Source organism: Sorghum bicolor, chromosome 1 (assembly GCF_000003195.3).
Source record: "Sorghum bicolor cultivar BTx623 chromosome 1, Sorghum_bicolor_NCBIv3, whole genome shotgun sequence".
NCBI classification, from domain to species: Eukaryota; Viridiplantae; Streptophyta; class Magnoliopsida; order Poales; family Poaceae; genus Sorghum; species Sorghum bicolor.
In genome coordinates this window covers 77,970,119-77,988,764 of record NC_012870.2, presented here as the reverse complement: position 1 = coordinate 77,988,764, position 18,646 = coordinate 77,970,119, and the positions used below count along the sequence as shown (strand labels likewise).

The 18,646-nt window shown below is 46.6% G+C and overlaps 2 protein-coding genes across 2 annotated transcripts; one reads left to right on the top strand and one right to left on the bottom strand.

Moving 5' to 3' along the window:
* Window positions 12,198-12,613, bottom strand: LOC8055692. Its single transcript, XM_021458972.1, has one exon. It carries the CDS (start codon window positions 12,611-12,613, stop codon window positions 12,341-12,343), a length of 273 nt encoding a protein of 90 aa, XP_021314647.1. The 3' UTR covers window positions 12,198-12,340.
* Window positions 13,792-17,130, top strand: LOC8080600 (cyclin-dependent kinase inhibitor 5). Its single transcript, XM_002468502.2, has 3 exons — window positions 13,792-14,469; window positions 16,445-16,654; window positions 16,749-17,130. Exons 1-3 carry the CDS (start codon window positions 14,108-14,110, stop codon window positions 16,816-16,818), a joined length of 642 nt encoding a protein of 213 aa, XP_002468547.1. The 5' UTR covers window positions 13,792-14,107; the 3' UTR covers window positions 16,819-17,130.

Genomic DNA, 18,646 nt, shown 5'->3' with positions numbered 1-18,646 from the left:
AATTTGTTATGGCCCTATTGTCTCAGCTGCACTTACATATAGTGTCGGACCAGATAAAACTACCACCAAACAAGCTCTTAATTCGAGCACGGTCTGTCTGCTAAACCTAACTCACAACTCTCCAGCATGTGTGCTAGGTTGTTCGTTTGTTTGAAAAATTATAATTAAAAGTATTATTTATTAATTTATTAGAAAAAAACACCTCGACACGAAGGCATCTGGAAGGACAGAATGACGCACGCAGGATCGGCGAACACAGTGGGGTCAGCAGGTCTGCAAAAGAAATTGAACACACTGAATGATATTCAACTCACGCTTTGTGTCGTAGCCTGGTAGGGCCGGGCTACGTGCCCGTGGTCTGTCCGTGCGGCCATGCATCGTGTGTAGAGTATAGCTAGCAAGCAGCACTGATCGCCCCTAGTTCGTAGACGCTGTACCACACTGGCTTTGATGAAGGCCACCGGCCGGGGGGCGGGTGCGGGCCCTCGATCCGCAACCCCTCATGGAGATGGAGATGGAGCCGCCCGCCCGGCCCTCCGTGCCGAGGGGAGGGATCGAACCGCACGAGCGCATGCATGCACGGAGCACGGCCCTCCGGCGCAGGCAGCTGGATCGCCCAGCTCTGATCTCTCACGCAGTCACGCGCCGCCGCCGGGATCGGAGCTCGGAGGACGTGCGCCGTGGCGAGCCGAGCGAGCGCGTCCCGTGTGCAGTGCAGGTGCAGGCGCGCGCACGCCACGGGCACGGAAAAGCACGGTGCATACTGCTCTTCATTCCTTCCCAGGCAGCGACGGCGATGGATGGTACTGTAGTACTCCTAGGCCTTGTTTAGTTCCAAAAAATTTTACAAAATAGAAATAGTAGCATTTTCGTTTATATTTGACAAATATTGTCCAATCATAAACTAACTAGGCTCAAAAGATTCGTCTCGTCAATTTCGACCAAACTGTACAATTAGTTTTTATTTTTGTCTATATTTAATACTCCATACATACGTCTAAATATTTGATATGACGAGAAATCTGAAAAATTTTACAAAATTTTCTGGTAACTAAACAAGGCCCTACTGTGACGGCTCGGCATCGGACCAGGGAATTGAAGCCGACGGTGACGTGAAAGGTTCAATTAATGGTCAGTAGGCCTTTAAAAAATTATAAAATAAATTTTATAGAATTTTCATTTATATTTAATAAATATTGTCTTCTTCCCTGCTGTAACCGAGCTTTGGTTTCTACCTTTTATTTGAATAAATTACTGCAGAGGCTCTTTGCCCCTCCGGTTTCTATTAAAAAAATAAATATTGTCTAATTGTAAATCAAGTAGGTTTTAAAAAAATTGTTTCGCAAATTATAAGCAAAGTGCATAATTAATTATTTTTTATCTAATATATTTAATATTTTATACAGTTACCACAAGATTTAATGTGACAAATAATCTAGAATTCTTTTTGCAAATTCAAAAGTAGACATTCTGACTTGTAACTTTACTGCTCCGGACCAGTCTCGAGATTCTTATAATCTTCGTACCGGGTTCAAATCAGTGTCATCATCACTCGTACTAAAAAAATTTGCAAAAAGAAATTAGGATTTTCTATTAGATCGAATTTTTCGCTGCATACATAGAGCATTAAATATAGATAAAAAAATAATTATTTGCACAATTTGTTTATAATTTACAAGACAAATCTTTCGAGTCTAGTTAGTCCATAATTGAACAATATTTGTCAAATACAAACAAAAGTGTTACAATATCTATTTTGTAAAAAAAATGGAACTAAATAAGCGGTTAACGAACAGTGCAGGTACAGATCTTTGACACGTCAAGCCATGATCTATAGTTAATTAATCACACCGTTATGAATGAGTACTCATATACAAGTATTCTTTGGCCTAAAATATATCGGATTCCGAAAGTCAAACGAACGTAAACTTCATTGAGTTTACATAAAAAATAATGATAATATAAAACAATGTTTGTTTTTACAATTTGATTGTTGATATCGTAAAAGGTCGACACTCTTTATAAATTCACTCAAACTTGAGTATTTTTAATAGATTAGCCAAAAAAGACTAGCCATATTTAATGATTTAACTACTCTTTAAAATAAATTTGACAAAAAGATATTAGAGTACTCCAACAGACTATATAAAAATGACTAGTGAGGTAGGCTATCTAAATATATAGATCAAATAAAGTGCAATAAAAAACTACTAAATTTGAAAAGTTATTTACAGTCTGTTCAAGACGTGTTTTCTTTAACAACAGTCAAATATACATTTAAATGATTTAAAGATGCTCAACTTTTTTTCTATGGTTTGGCTCCGAAAAAGGCGCTCCTCCCATCTGGCGCCAACAGCGCTTCTCACGGGCCCTACTGAGTTTGGTGTGGCAGCCCATGGAGAAACCGGTATGGGAGCTGCACCAAACGAGAACGAACCATTAAAGCCTTGTTTAGTTCTCACAAAAAACCAAAATACTTTTAAGGTCTTGTTTAGTTTTCAAAAAATTTTACCAAAAGTTTCCAATTCTCCGTCATATTGAATCTTGCGGCTTATGTATCTATTAAATATAGATAAAAATAATAATTAATTGCCCAGTTTGACTGTAATTTGCGAGATGAATCTTTTAAGCTTAGTTACAAACGACAATGCTAAAGTGTCCATTTTGTATTTTTTTAAAACTAAACAAAGCCTAATATTCCTTGTCACATCGAATCTCGCAGCACATGCATTAAACATTAAATATAGATGAAAACAAAAACTAATTGTACAGTTTGCCTGTAAAATCACGAGACGAATCTTTTAAACCTAGTTACTCCATAATTAGACAATGTTTGTTAAATAGAAACGAAAATGCTACAGTATCAAAATTCAAAAAAAAAATAGATATAAACAAATCATAACATGCTCAGACTCTGAGCGAACTCAAACCATCCAAGACAAAAGGTAATAGGTTGTTTTAATTCATCTTAGATTATATTTCTCTAACTTTTGCTACTTTATATAAAAAAAATAGCAACTACAACATGAGCCAACAAAAGCTAATTTGGGTTGGAAGTTAGTTGGTTTTGTTAGCAACCCGCCGGTCACCATTCATTTTCGACCTCACTTCTTTGAGGAGTAACCATTTTTATTTTATTCTGTTATCCTCCTCTTCTCTATGGTCCTCCACTCGACTCCAGCGATCAGTTGTTTGTTGTTGATTTTTATGAGACTCTGTTGGTTTCTAACTAAGAATCTGTTATTTGGTGGCTAACTTTTAGCCTGGCTAAAAAAAGTAAGTTGGTCTAGTCTAAGTCTGTCTCCAACAAGTTAAGATAGACTTGTTTGGTTGCCTACACTAGCTAAGCCTAGCTAGCATCTAGTTTGTTTGGTTGCTAGTTTAACTAGGATAGAGTCACCTCTTATTTGAGAAGGTCACTTCACCACCTTTGAGGCAATTATCGAACACGTGCCGAGTAGAGGCAAGAATTATGGTCACGCTCCTCGTCACGGCGGCGAGCTCCAAGCCTAGGTGGTGTCGTGGCTGCCACTACTCTCATAGAGTCCAGGCCTAGCAACGGTCACGGTGGCCTCCCGCCTGCGGCTCCTTCCGGCAAGACACGACGAGCCTTTGGGTCGGCCTCATCGTCAGTGTGCCATCCAGTGCGGTGCCCGCAGATGACACACCCACTGCCAATGTCTGGTGTCACGGACGCGCTGCTTAGATCCTAGCTGTTTTGGTCGACCAATCGAGTTTTGCAATTGCTCCTTGGGCAGAAGCTTCTAGAAACTTGCAGCCCACATGGCATCAACGACCTTGAGTGTGTGTGCGCAATGTCTCCTTCGTTGCGGTCGCTGCTGTTACCTCTCCCTTTCTCTTCCCCCTGCGGTATTGGGGTGGCATGTAAAATCCACCCCACCGAGGGAATGCTATGATCATGAGGATAAGGGGGCTCTCTCTTCTCCCAACTTTTGTCGACTAACCATAGTCGTCTCTTTACGCTCTCCTCTTTTGAACCTGTTTGGGAACCCAATTCCCAACAAACATCAAAGATGAATTTTAAACATAATTATTCCACACAATTCCATATAATTCTCCTCGATCTGTTGCATCGCACTATATCCTTTTTATGCACTGGTTTGCCTATATTTTGGTTATGGTGACGAATCGACGCTAGATCTAATTTCAGTTGGGAATTGTGTGGAGTTGTTTGTGGTTGTTGATCCTTGACTTTCATTTTTTTTAGATAATGGATAACAATCCGGCCTCTACATCCGAGGATGTACACAGCTGGATCAAGTGAAAAAGAGGAAGCCATAGTCTTATAAAACGACCAGGACGCTATTTCAAACAATATAAATGTTTCCATCCTTTATTGGATATCTCTAACGCAATGACTTCTAATTTCTTGCTCATCATCGAGAGCACGTCCTTGGCTTGCTCTTCATGCTGCAATTGGGCCCAAAAGCGTAACCAGTACGCTCCCCTAAAAATGACCTGCATAATAGAGTTAGATTTTATTCTATTAAAAACAACATCATTACGGCATCTCCAAATAGCCCAAAACATAGCAGCCACCCCTACCCAAATCAAATTTCTAATCTTTTTATTCTGAATAGATAGCCAATTACCAAACATGTGGCTGATTAATCTAGGTTGAGTCAGATTAGTAGCATAAAAGATAAACCTCCAAATCATTTTGGCAAGGGGACAGTCTAGGAATAAATGTTGAATAGATTCATTCCCATTAGAGCAGATACACTTCTGACTCCCTTTCTAATTTTTTCTGGCTAGGTTGTCTTTGGTAAGGACGACACCCCTTTGCAGTAACCAAAGAAAAATTTTTATTTTTAGAGGTACTTTTATCTTCCAGATCTTTCTATGATGAAAAGGTATATTTGTATCTATAAGATGGAGAAACAGGGACCGGAGAGAGAATAAACCTGATCTGGTTAAACTCCATCTGAAATAATCTGATCCATCCACCAGTTCGACATGAGAGATATTTGCTACTAAACTAAGCCATTCTGTAAGTTTATTATCCACCAAAGCCCTCCTAAAAGAAATGTTCAGTGGGCTAGTGCTCATAACCTTTGAGACTGTAGCGTGAGGATCTCTCACTATATTATATAAAGATGGATAACGAACTTTCAGAGGCTTATCACCTACCCATGTATCATCCCAAAATCTAGCTGTGGTTCCATCCTTAATATCGAAAGAACCCTTTCCCAACACCTCCTCTTTGATGCGCATTAGGCCTCTCCAAAAATGAGAGACATTGCGCTTAGCTGTGACCTGGGAAAGATTTTTTGAACTTAGGTATTTATTCCTTAAAAGAGATTGCCATATACCTTCTGTATTCAACAGATTAACCAACCATTTTGCTAGGAGGCATTTATTTTGCAATTGTAAATTTAGGATACCTAGTCCTCCCTGGTCTTTGGGACGACAAATAATGTCCCATTTGGCGAGGCGGTATTTATGTTTGTCTGAGGAACCTTGCCAAAAGAATCTTGATCTATAATGGTCCAGATTCTTTATGACTCCTTTGGGAATCTCAAAGAAGGACATCATAAACATGGGCAGGCTACTTAGGACTGAGTTAAGAAGTACTAATCTTCCCCCATAAGATAAGTACTTCACTTTCCAACAAGAGAGTTTTTGTTTAAATCGATCCTCTACTTTACTCCATTCGGAGTTTAGGAGTTGTCTATGATGCATAGGAATCCCAAGATAACAGAAGGGATATTCACCAGCATTGCATCCAAGGAGATTAGTATAGAATGATTCCATCTCTTTTGCCGCTCCATAGCAGAAAATTTCACTCTTGTGGAAATTGATCTTCAGCCCTGATAGCTGTTCAAAAGCACAAAGCAACAGTTTCAAATTCTTTGCTTGTTCTGGGTCGTGATCCAGAAAGATAATGGTGTCATCCGCGTACTGTAGTATGGACAAACCATCATCTATCAGGTGGGGTATAACACCTCTTATTTGACCGTCAGCTTTTGCCCTGTTAATAAGGAGAGCTAGCATATCTGCGACGATGTTGAATAAGATAGGTGACATCGGATCTCCTTGTCGGAGTCCACGTTTGGTTTGGAAGTAGGGTCCAATGTCATCATTGACCTTGATTCCTACACTTCCACCTGTAACCATAGTTTGAACCCATCGACACCATTTGGGGGAGAAACCTTTCATCCGTAAGGTTTGTTGTAGAAAAGACCACTTCACCTTATCGTATGCCTTTTCAAAGTCAATTTTGAAAATGACACCGTTTCTTTTTTTTGTGTGAAGCTCATGGACAGTTTCGTGTAAGATGACGACCCCTTCCATTATATTCCTACCTGGCATAAAGGCCATTTGTGTTGGTGTCACTACAGTTTTGGCTACCATATTAAGCCAATTTGTGCCCACCTTAGTGAATATTTTGAAACTGACGTTAAGAACACAAATTGGCCTATATTGCTGAATTCTTATGGCATTATTTACTTTTGGGATCAGAGTAATAATTCCAAAGTTTAGACTGTAGAGGTCAAGAGCTTCTCTATGCAGCTCAGAGAATAAGGAAAGAAGGTCATCCTTTATCACTTTCCAAAACACCTGATATAATTCGGCGGGGAAACCATCTGGACCTGGAGCCTTATTATGCTCCATTTGAAAAATCGCCTCCCTCACTTCGGATTCAGTGAATGGGCTAATGAGAATGTCATTTTCCTCAAGAGAAACCTGTGGAATATCCAGGTTATGGTCTTCCCTAAGGGAAATCTCAAGATTCTCTAGCTGGCCAAAGAGATCTTTGTAGTATGTCGTGATATGAGTTTTGAGATTATCATCGCCGATCACAGCACCTTGAGTATCTTCAAGCCTATAGATATGTTGTTTGCGATGTTTCCCATTGGCAACTAAGTGAAAGAACCGAGTATTAGCATCCCCTTCCAACAGGGTTTTAACCTTGGCTCTCTGGTACCATTTTAGTTCCTCCTTTCTGAGAAGGGTAACCAGACGCTCTTTTAGATAATGCTTTAGATTAATCTCTTGGTCAGATAGAGGAGAGATCTCAGCTTTCTTATCAATTTTCTCTAAAAGAGATAAAATAGTCTTTTTTTCTTTTCGATAGGACCCTGCTGTGTGTTTCGCCCATCCCCTTAGGTACTGTCGTAGTCTACGAATCTTAGACTGCCAACATTCAAGGGGGGTGGATCCAAAGCATGGAGATTGCCAAATATTTGCAACCATCTCATGAAATCCATCTCTTATTAGCCAGCCTCTCTCAAATTTGAAGGGGCGATAGTGGGTCTGGTGGGTTGACGCACCTCTATTAAGTACCAAAGGAGTATGGTCTGAAATATTCCCATCCCTTGGTTCTACTGTGGATAGAGGAAACATGATTTCCCATTCTGTGCTAACAAGGACTCTGTCCAACTTCTCAAGGGTTGGATTATCTCCTGGGCCCGCCCAAGTGTACTGGCGGCCTACCATATTAATCTCCTTAAGATCTAGAGATTCAATAATAGCATTAAAAAGATCTGGCCATTTAGGGTCAAAGTCCCCATTACTTTTATCTTCAGGGCAGCGCATTATATTAAAATCTCCTCCTATGATATATGGGAGGGATTCTTTCGAGCACGTGTTGGCCATTTCAACTAGGAAATCACGCTTATGCTGGAGTTGTGCTGGTCCATAGACTGAATATAGTACAGATTTGAAGTCATTTGATTTGACTCTAAGGGTGAATTTTACATAATAGTCTCCCTCCACAATAGCTCCATTGTCAAAGATATTCATGTCCACACCTAGCAAAATACCCCCCGACCTACCGTGGGGTGCCATAGTGTGCCAAAGGAAATCATGTCCTCCACAAAGATTTTTAAGAACATGATCCGGGAATGAGTCCCGTCCTGTTTCAGAAAGAGCAATAAAATTAATCTGCTCTTCCTTAACTAGTTCAGCCAAATACCTATGCTTAGCCAAGTCTCCCAGACCTCTGCTATTCTAGAAGACACCCTTCATTTTATACTAATTTTGGAAGGGGTTTTTGGTTTTTTAGGAAGTTTGCCTTTGAAAATATTCTTGGCATTATTGTATTTTTTCTTCCTTGGGAGTGGAGAGAGATCGATTATTTGATCACTCTCATCCTCCAGCAAATTCTCATTTAAATTACCACAGGCGTGGCTGAGAATCGCATCAATTTGGCTTTCTCGCTCATCATCACTCTCAAAATTGGAGAGTCTGGACTTGATAGAGCATTTTTTTTCATTTGCACATAGAACCAACCTATCTACCTCTAAGTTTTTAATACACACTACATCTGAGGTATCTAAGTTGATGCCTATCCTACCAAGGTTTGAAATAACTTTAGAATCGGGAAAGCTAGTGAAAGAGTTACCTAGGAATTCGAGGTTCTTTTTCGCTGCCATACGTTCAACCTTGTGTAGAGTGTGGACGTCCGCCGTTCCCGCATTCCTGGAGCTACGGCGCAGCACTTTAATGGGTGCCGCCGTAGGCACAGGTGCCCGCTCTCCAACTGTCAGGGAGGTTGTGTCTACAGGAATGATCACCTCCTCTGAGTAGGTCGCAGTTGGTGTCGCTGCAGGTGTCGCCGGTGGTGTATGTAGCTCTTCAGGTGCCCCTTCCCCCACCCTGGCCATGGCGGGGGCGGTCAGGAGTAGGGGAGAATCTAGTAGGGGCGCGGGGCTAGCCTGGAGGGTAGTTGCGAGTGAAGATCCCCCCATGCCAGCTGGTGGCACAGTGTCCTCCTCGGCTGGGTCTCCCACCTTCATTGGTGGGCTGTGCTGGCAACCCAAGGCCAAAACAGAGCTGTGCTGGCGAGCACCAGCCTCGCCGACGCCCAGCTCGGCCCCAAGTACCTCCACGGGAGTCGCGGTGGAGTCGGAGAGGAGGCATAGGGGTTCGGTTGCAGTAGCAACCCCCACGCCTACCTCGCCAACCCTCTCGTCCGTCGCTGTAGAAGATAGCCCCTCAGTCGGTGGGTCCAGCGTAGGGCTAGGATGGCCCAACAGTGGCTCCTCTAGAATCGGTGTGGTCACACCGCACTCCAGCTCAAGAAGGGGGGCATTAGGTGAGGTAGATCCCCCCACCTCGGCATCCTCAGTCAACACCAAGGAAACAGAAGAAGGAAAAACATTGTTAGGATCAGTAACATGTGTCACCTTCCTTACAACATCCTCGTCTTCTTCTAACATGACCTGGTAACTGATCTCCTCAATAAGCTGAGAGCATGCTACATCCACAGCTTCTTCAACCAAGGCAGCTTGCTTCTGAGGAGGCATATTCTGTGGGGGTACTAGAGATTTATCAGATGCTGGTGCATTGTTCTGTGGGTTTTGCGGATCAGAAGCTTCCGCATCTTCCATCTCACGGTCGCTCCCTTCTGGCTCCTTATCACTATCCCCCAGCAGGTCATCATCCTCATCAGGATCCATTGGGTCATTCTGAACAACTTCATCCGCCTTAAAATATAGACGGTAAATGCCAACGCCAACACACACATCAGCAAACTCCGGGATCTTTTTGACATCATAAACGGCAACCCCGATACGAACCTGTCCAGTCTCACGAAGGTGTACCATATCCACCTTTTGTGTGGTCCCAATAATGGTCCCAACTGCCCACAGAGGAAGAAAAGAATGAAGTACCCTGGGTACCTTGGTGACAGTAACCCATGTCTGCTCCAGCAATCTGATAGGCTGGATATCATCCTCATACTCAGCAAAAGAGATGGTACCTTCCTTGTTCTTTGTTGTGAAAGTATCAATCACAATCATGCGGTCTAATTCCTCTTTGTTTGGAAACGGAACAACAAAAGACTTAGCCCCAAGCTGCTGCACCTCCCAATCCCAACGAACCAGAATAATCCTTGCCAATTCAGCTTGAAGTAACTGAGGGGAAACTTCTCCTGCTTGTACAGTGATCTGAGCTTCGGCTGATGACTGAAATGTGTCAACAACATGATTTTTCTTGGCTGCTTGGATCTGAAAAAATCCCATCCCATCCTCCGCGGCGCCACAAAGAGCAACAATTGGCTTAGGGCCACGCAGCAAAGGGCATCTACTGGTAAAATGCTCCTCATGGAAAGATCCTTCCGCTTCCTCTTCTTGCCGAGTTCCTCATCAACCACCTTGCTTTGATCATCCGCCTCCTGCGTCATGTCATTGGCAAGGGCGGCACCGGAGACTTCTCTGAGTTCCGCCGTACCATCGTGTTCAGCAGCTCCCGGTGCTAGCCTGGGACCTCGACCACGTTTCCTGCGACCTCCGGCTATAGCACCAGCCAGAGGGGGAGCCCCATGGCCTCCGGCTTGAGTGTCACGGCCACCTGGTGGAGGATGGGCACCACGTCCATCAGCAGGAGCAGGAGCACCCTCGCGACCACAAACCGGAGCGCCACCGCGACCAAAGCCTCCCCGACTGGGCCGGTTGCGTGTCCTGCCCGGGTCACTGTCCATCTCCGTGCGTCCGCGTTGCTGCCGGTCTTCATCTCGAGCGTGGAAGCCGGCCAGCTGCCGCCCCTACCCCGGCGGCGATCCACCGGAGCTCCTCGCGCGGGTGCACCCCGACCGCCGCCTCTTCCTCCTCCCGCCATCAACACGTCGCGGTACGATGCGGCAGCGGTGACGAAGAGCGAGGGATTTACGATGGGGCGGGCCAGACCACGGCAGGAAATTCGCGAGGTCCTCCGGGCGGCGCCGGTGTGGGGATCACGATCGGTTTGCGGTGTGTGCGGCGGCGTCGTAGCGAGCACGGGCTTTGGTGGCGGCGGTGTTGGGGTAGTCCGATGCCTAGCGTCGTGGGCTGTGATGCGTCGCTGGTTGGACCCAAACTTCAAAGTGGGGCCGGCCAAATTTTGAAACTGCACTGAAACCGGATCGAGAGGAGCACGGATCAGGCGGCGTCGCTGTCCGGCTTTCTCCAGCGCCGGTTGGATAAAATCCCCAAGGGACGTCGCCGGCGTGATCCTGGGCGGAGGTATGGGGCCCCTCCATACCGACTTCCTGTGCGCGGGACGAGGTCCTGGGTGTGGCGGTCCCGGCGCCCCCTGGGATCGCGATGCAGCAGCGATCGGTGGAGGGAGCACGGATGACGCAGGCGGCAGGCCGGCTAGCGCGCGCCTGCGCCGTCGCGATGTGGTCCTGTGATGGGGTGCGCAACCTCCACCGAGGCGCGGCGCGACATGGTGTGGACCGGCGTCGACGCCCCCGCGCGCCGGAGCTTCTCGCTGCCCTTCGTTGGCTGCCAGCGTCTGCGGCTGAGGGTATAATAATATAATAATCTTCTCCAATCCTTGACTTACATATGTGGCGCTGCTGATCCTTAGCTACACCGAGGAGAAGGATGTCATACTCTTCACCCACCCTCCCATGGTTTATCTCTATCCGGACTTGTTGCTCTTGAGTTGACTTTTCAAGTGTACATGTTAATGTGCAATCTATTTTATTTTCCTCCCGACTGTACTGTATCTAATCGGAGTCGAATTCTTAACTTCAGCTTGTGTATCTGCATATGTTAGATATATGCGCAATCATGTTTAGGACATTAGAACCGCATCAGTGCTTGCCTTGTTTAGTTGTGTATGTTCCTTCTTAAAACTCTGACTGAAGTGGTTGTCTTGGATGCTATGTGTTACCAGAAACTAACGAGTGTTTGGATGCTATGTGTTACGAGAAACAGCCGTCACTCCGTCAGCCCCCTTCTTCTGGTTTTTAAGCCGCTAAAAACTAGTCTGTTTGCTTACCATCTAGTTTTTAAAAGCAAGATTCTAAAGGACTCATAAAAATTAGAGGGATCTAAACATGACCTGGAGCCCATTTTCTATTGTTTAGTTGCAAATTTTTTTGAGAAACGACCACTATAGCACTTTCGTTTGTATGTGACAAATATTGTCTAATTATAGACTAACTAGGCTTAAAAGATTTGTTTCGCAAATTACAGATAAACTGTGTAATTAGTTTTTATTTTCATTTATATTTAATGCTTCATGCAGGTGTCTAAAGATTCGATGTGGCAGAGAATCTTGAAAATTTTTATGTTTTTTTGGGAAGAAACTAAACAAGGCCTAGCAGATTGAAATTCTCCTTAAAATTGTAGTTTTGATTTTTTTTTAGAAAAAACTAAGATTATTTTAGACTTGATGGCAGCACGTGAGGGTAAAGGAAGACGAACGAAGCCACTAAGAGCATCTCCAAGAGTTTGCTATTCCATTTGGTATACTACAAAATTTGGCAAAAGTTGCAAAAAACGTTCTCCAACAATTTGCTATTTACACTTGCCAAAATCCTTAACTTGCTAAAACTTTGTTCCGCGCGTGCAGTTATCCGCGCGGCGGATTCCGTCGCCATACCTCACGCGCGGTGGAGTCTGTTTCCTTCGCGCGTTCCTGGAAGCCGATCTCGCCTCCTCCGTCCTCTCGCTCGTTTGCCGTAGGTCTGCTCGAGGCGCCGCTGCAGCTCGGCGGCGCGCGCCCGCGCCCGCTCCAGCTCCGCCAGAGCCTCCGCCAGACGCGCCCGCGCCGCCGCCAGCTGCTCGTCGGCCGCCGCCTCCCTCCACCGTAGCTCCGCCGCCGCCGCCGCCCACCTCGCCCGACTCGCGTCCGCCGGCCGCCTCCCCTCGCACATCTCCCTACGCACGCAGAGCGCCCCCGCCAACTGCACGCCTCCCACGACGGCAGCTCCACCGGCTCCTCAACGGCGCCGCCGCCGACTTGCCCCTCCTCATCTCGCTCGCTCGAGACTCCCGCGGTGCTGTTGCTGTTGCTGACCGCATCACACGACGACGACGATTGGGCGCCCGCGAACGGGGAGGAAGGAGGACGGGAATGCGGGATGGGAAGCTGGAAGGCGGCGGCCGGGAAGGAAGCGCACGGCCGGCCGTGGGCGGTGGGGTGCCCGGGCTGCTCTGCCTCTCTGCACGTTGTAGTTGCAGGTCGGGGAGGTTTGTTTCAGTGTAGTACTCCGTGGGGAGGCGTCCAATTTGGTTCCCATCTCTGTCGAATGTCGTTTTGATGTTGAGGTGATGGATCCAGTGGGGTTTAAAATTTCATGTTATTCTATTGTAGACTGTTTTCTGCCGGTCCAGTGGGGTTTAAAATTTCATGTTATTCTACTGTAGACTCTTGAGTAGACTCTTGTAAGATCAATTCGTATGGATTCTGATTGATCGTTCTTTTTCAGACTCATTGCGATGGATCAGGGAGGAGATGATTTCCTGTCGGACATACTTCTGCGACGGTGGCAAGGACTGCAGTCGCGGGTGCACCGGCGGTGCAGAAAACAATCGGTCGAGAGCCCTGCCTGTTATTTCCGTTGGTCCAAAAGCCTGTTTGTGGGCCTCATTTTTTAGTTTAGCAAGCCCAAATGGCAAACTCTTGGAGAAACAACAAATTTTGACTTGGCAAATATTTTATCAAGTTGCTAAAATAGAAAATTTGGCAAGTGGAATTTAGGGAACTCTTGGAGATGCTCTGGAACACGGAATTTAGAAAGGGAAACGGAAAGCATCGCCCTTTCCCCAGAACACCACCCGCCAGTGTTGGTTGGTGATGAGATATTCAGATCACGCACGGCACGACATCCCCCCATCCTCCCCCGTGCCGGCCGTTTCCGCCCGCTACCAGAATCCCACGCGGCAACAGGCGCCGCGCCACCCGCCCAGGCGGCCACCCACCACACCCACCCGATATCGTTTCTTTCTCTCTCTTACCTAAGCCAGGGCCCAGGCCCAGCCCGCCAGCCGCCTCTGCTCTGCTCTCTGCTCTCCCTCTCTAAATAGCAGCGCCCCGCCCGCGCGGGACACCACCCGCCCTCCCGCGCCTTTTTCCCGCTAGCCAACGCACGGCACCGCACCACAAGGCAAGGCGCGCCTCTGCCTCTGCCCGCTCTCGGCTCTCGCTCTGCTCCTCCTCCCCCTTCTTCTCTCTCTCTCTTTCAGCCTGCAGCGCTAGCGAGCCCTCGTCTTCCCCTCCCCATTATTCCCGGGATTCCCCTGTTGCTGCGTGCGACTGCGCCCCACCTACCTACCGCCTCCGCCTCCGCCTCCGCCTCCGCTCCCCTCTCCTCTCCAGCGAGCCGCGACCAAGCGGCAGGGACGGGACGGGACCAGCCGACCAGGCCATGGGGAAGTACATGCGCAAGGGCAAGGTGTCCGGGGAGGTCGCCGTCATGGAGGTCCCCGGCGGCGCGCTGCTCGGCGTCCGCACCCGCTCCCGCACGCTCGCGCTGCAGCGCGCGCAGAGGCCGCTCGACAAGGGCGACGCCGAGGACGCCGCTGCGGAGTACCTCGAGCTCAGGAGCCGGAGGCTCGAGAAGCCGCACAAGGACCCGTTACCGCCGCCGTCTGCGCCTGCGACCAAGAGGGGCGCCGGGAGGAAGGTCGCCACCGCCGCCGCCGCCGCCGCGGCGCCGCACGGGCTGGCGGAGGACGACGTCGAGGTCTCCTTCGGCGAGAACGTGCTCGACTTCGACGCCATGGAAAGGTGAGATTTCTGTCTCCTCTGCTCCGTCCCTCGTTCAATGAATCTGTCCCCTTCTTCCGCCGCGAGCGGGGATTGGTTAGGGTTCATGTTGTCCGTTCAGGGACTCAGGGTTTGCCCTTTCTCCTCGATTCCACTCCTTTAGCGCCGCCGCTGGGTATCCAGCGCTTCGAAGTCGAAGTTGACTGGTGCCGACATTTGGCGCCGAATCCAATACTTTCACTGTATCCTAGCCAGTGTGTGAAATGCTTTGTTTGCGTTCTTGGGACAACGTTGCGACCGAGAAGTCCAGTCTTTGGCTGGAATTGAACGACGCGGTAACTCGTTCCAAGACTTCTCCTCACTCGTTCCAAGGATTGGAACGACGCTAATACCGTGCCGTTGCTTGTTTCTTGCGTTCAAACCCAGTTTCTCATGGTCCAAAAATCACTTGTACTTTTTCCCCCAAAATAAATGAGTATGTATGTATTTAGCTAAGTTCTTGTCGAGTAGCTAGCTTAAACATTCCGAAGTCTTGTTCATTTCAGTAATTGCATTTGTTTCACTAACATGGTCTAGTGATTGGACAAGTAATCCTCTTTAACCTAAGAGAATCCCGAGTCTAGACACCTAGACCACCTAACAACTGCACTTTTTTTTGGCTCAAATTAACAGGTAATCCTCTGTAAGTTGCCTGTCAAGTCCTTGTATTATCGCACCCAATCCAATCAAAAGCACATCTCTTAGTGGAATCTCCTCTAGTGGCCGTTGCCTAGTCGTTACCCATAGCCGCAGCCCTGATGGGGAAAGTAGCCTCCTTTCCCCTTGTTCTCCATCTCCCCCTGCCCTACACGAGCAGAGGAGCAGTGCATCGTTCGCTTGCATTTGCCTTTGTGCTATCTAGTTGCCTCTCGGTTAGTGGTGGGGCTCGGCAGTGACCCTCCCAATCTTTTGCCAATCAAAGGCCCTTTTTGCAAGAAATTTCAGTCGCCCACAGCCCCAAAGGCACCACATCTGTCGCACTCAAGAACCTGTTTCGTGCGTGGCTGCTCACTTGCCACTGCCTTGTGTCTGGAAGGCAACTAAACCGCATGGCATTGGCAACCAACTCATCATTAGCCGTGTACCAGAGCAGTCAGCACCATTGAATGCCTCCTGCTTGTTTAGCCGCCTGTGATCACTGGACCCTGGATGGACCATTGAATGCAAACGTGAAATGGAGGGAACTTTTTCCTATTCTTGTGCATCTGCCACTAGTTATTAGTTCTTCGAAAAAATGTGTCTCGCGCAACCCCTTCAGGGGAGGGATGAAAGACAGGACTTTTCTGGTATTTGCTGTGCAAAGTGGTGCCCTGGTTTGGCACCAGAATAGTTGTTTGAAAAATGTCTCAGGGTCATGAGATGGGTGACACTATTTTAGTAGCATATTCTTGTGCGCATGGGCCCGTCTTTGGCATATGCTCATGGAAAAACCTCTTTAGCTCAGTTGTCTCTGTTTAGGCCCACTTGTTGTTTGCCTGTATTAAGTGTGCTTGCCTCAGCATAAATCAAGTACCAGATTGTGGGGGCACATGCCTGGAAGAGACAAGTGCATACTAATATTGTATGAGAAGGTATCAATTATCGGCCATGTGTTAGTATATCATTCACCAATCTAGCTTACAGGTGGCAAGTGCCACGTTTTGGGTTTTGAAGCCCTTCCTTTGGGGATTAGGGAACGAGACACATTTTTTCGAATTGTAGTGTTTAGTACTCCTACATACAGTAGTATTTAGTAGTGTTCTAGTACAAAATTGAACAGTAGTTTGCAGGACTATGGTTTTTGATGAATAGTGCCTCTGATACTTTGGTCTTCCTTGATGTCTGTTTCTGGGGTGACCCATTGGATTTAAATTTAAAGTTTAGGAGTGAAAAAAAATTGTACAATGTAATGATACCTGCGCATTTGAGGCATTGTTTTTTAGTTCTTTTTCCTCATATATGCTTCTTTTGGTTGCAGGAGTACCAGAGAGACAACACCGTGCAGTTTGATTAGGAACCCAGAGATGATAAGCACCCCAGGATCCACAACTAAAAGTAAAACCAGCAACTCGATGACTTCCCGTCGCAGAATGGAAACCTCAATCTGCCGTTTCATACCAAGTTCGCATGAGATGGAAGAGTTCTTCTCAGCAGCTGAAAAACAGGAGCAGCAAAGCTTCAGGGAGAAGTAAGTCTCAGTTTCCTTGTCTTTACACCACCTGTTAAACATTCTGTTAATTCTTCCATTGGCTGACATTGAACTGCAATACTGTTCTGATCAGGTATAACTTCTGTCCTGTGAACGACTGTCCTCTTCCGGGTCGGTATGAATGGGCGAGGCTAGACTGCTAGATTCCCAGCACAAGTGCACCATTGATCTGATATGTCTACCACAATGACTAGTGCCTTGGCGGAGGCGCAATCAACCCAATCGCATTAGCTTTCTTGTCTGTTGTAAAAATTAGAGTAGTTAGCTTGTAGCTGGATGATCTTTGTGTAACGAACAGGCGTGATTCTTAGTTACACCCTGATCCCCAACCTCACTTTAACCGTTAACTGCTCAAGCTGTAACCGAACCATCTCATGTAGTGTAGGCCTAGCGCATTCATCTGTTCCTAGTTCTCGCATTAATTGAATGAAATTAGAGTTAGATTTGCATGGCAATCGCCTGGTGTTTTCAGTTGTCATTTGTGCATGAGAATCTTTTATGCGCTGGTCTGAGAATTTGGTGTGCCCTCATCATGCCCTTGAAAGGCCATGGTATGATGGAATCTGTGGGGCTTCACGGGACCTGCATTTGCTCTATCCGGTGATACTGCTCCTTTTGAACAGCAATCTGGTTTCGGTTCCATTGGGAGCTCTTGTGGAGCGAGTCATGCGGTGTGTCGTTTTCTTTGAGAGTGGTCACTGGATGATGACATGATGGTTTCACTTGGAGCGACCGGCGCATCAGCAGTGATGATTCGTTTTTGGGATGTTGCAGACTTGCAGGCAAATGCTGTTCCTTTTCAATTTTAACTGAGGCAACTGGTAAAGTTTTTCTTTCCAGTCAAACTAGTCAGATATAGTTCACTGAGAATTTTGCAAGCTTGATGCTTTTGGAGACAGATGTCCCTTTTTTCGCTTCATGTTTGCCGCTTTCCTGTTTTCATTTATCAAAGATGGCTTCCAGCATTGCTGCCTGAATTTGCTGCTGGTTATGGGCAACCTGCTCTTAGTGGCGGTAAGCAGGCTTTGCTACAATACACACACTAAAACCCACTATCTTCCCCGTACTGCTCTTGCAACCTTTTCCTGCAGTGGACTTGCAAATTGGTCAAAAGCTGCTGCAAGTTTCCAAACACGTTAATAATATGTCAAAAGAATCCAAGGTGCAAGCAGCCGCATGCATTTTGTACGGTTCAAGCTGTAGTACAGCTGGTACAGTAGACCATAGCTGAAAAATCTGCACAAAACTCTCCCTTTAATTTCTCAGTGAGAAAAAAATCTGCACAGTGCCACTCTGATGTGAATCGACAGTAGATTACCACCTCGGTAAAAAGCTACTCCACCAAACAGAATTGAACAGAGGCCACCATGCTATACTGGTTTCCTGCAGGAATTTGTGGCCAGTGGACTGCAGCACTTGGAGACATTTGGATTCTGAAAGATGCAATGCAAAACAATCCTGTGCCGCTGTCATCTGAGCCAAGGGTTTTGGATGCATCAGGCGGCACGATCCCTGTTCAGTGTTCTGTGATGGTTATCCGGAACAGTGGCCTCTTCAAAACGATGTGCGTGCTGATATCCTTGTTTAGTTGGAAAAATTTTTAGGTTTTGGGCACTGTAGCACATTCGTTTGTTTGTGGCAAATATTGTCCAATCATAGACTAGTTAGAGTCAAAAGATTCATCTCGTGATTTACAGATAAACTGTGTAATTAGTTTTAATTTTTATCTAAATTTAATATGTGCCGTAAGATTCGATGTGACGGGAAATCTTGAAATTTTTTACGAACTAAACAAGGCCCCTGTCTCCAAGCTACTGTAGCAGTAGCACACGCGCTGCAGGTTTGCAGTCGTGCAGGCAGATGATGAGACAGTTCACAGCTGGAGCTGCCCCCCAGTTACCGCGGCGGGACTAATGATTAGTACTGTGATGACAAGCAGCAGCAGCCCACCACTCTCGTGTGCAGGCTAGC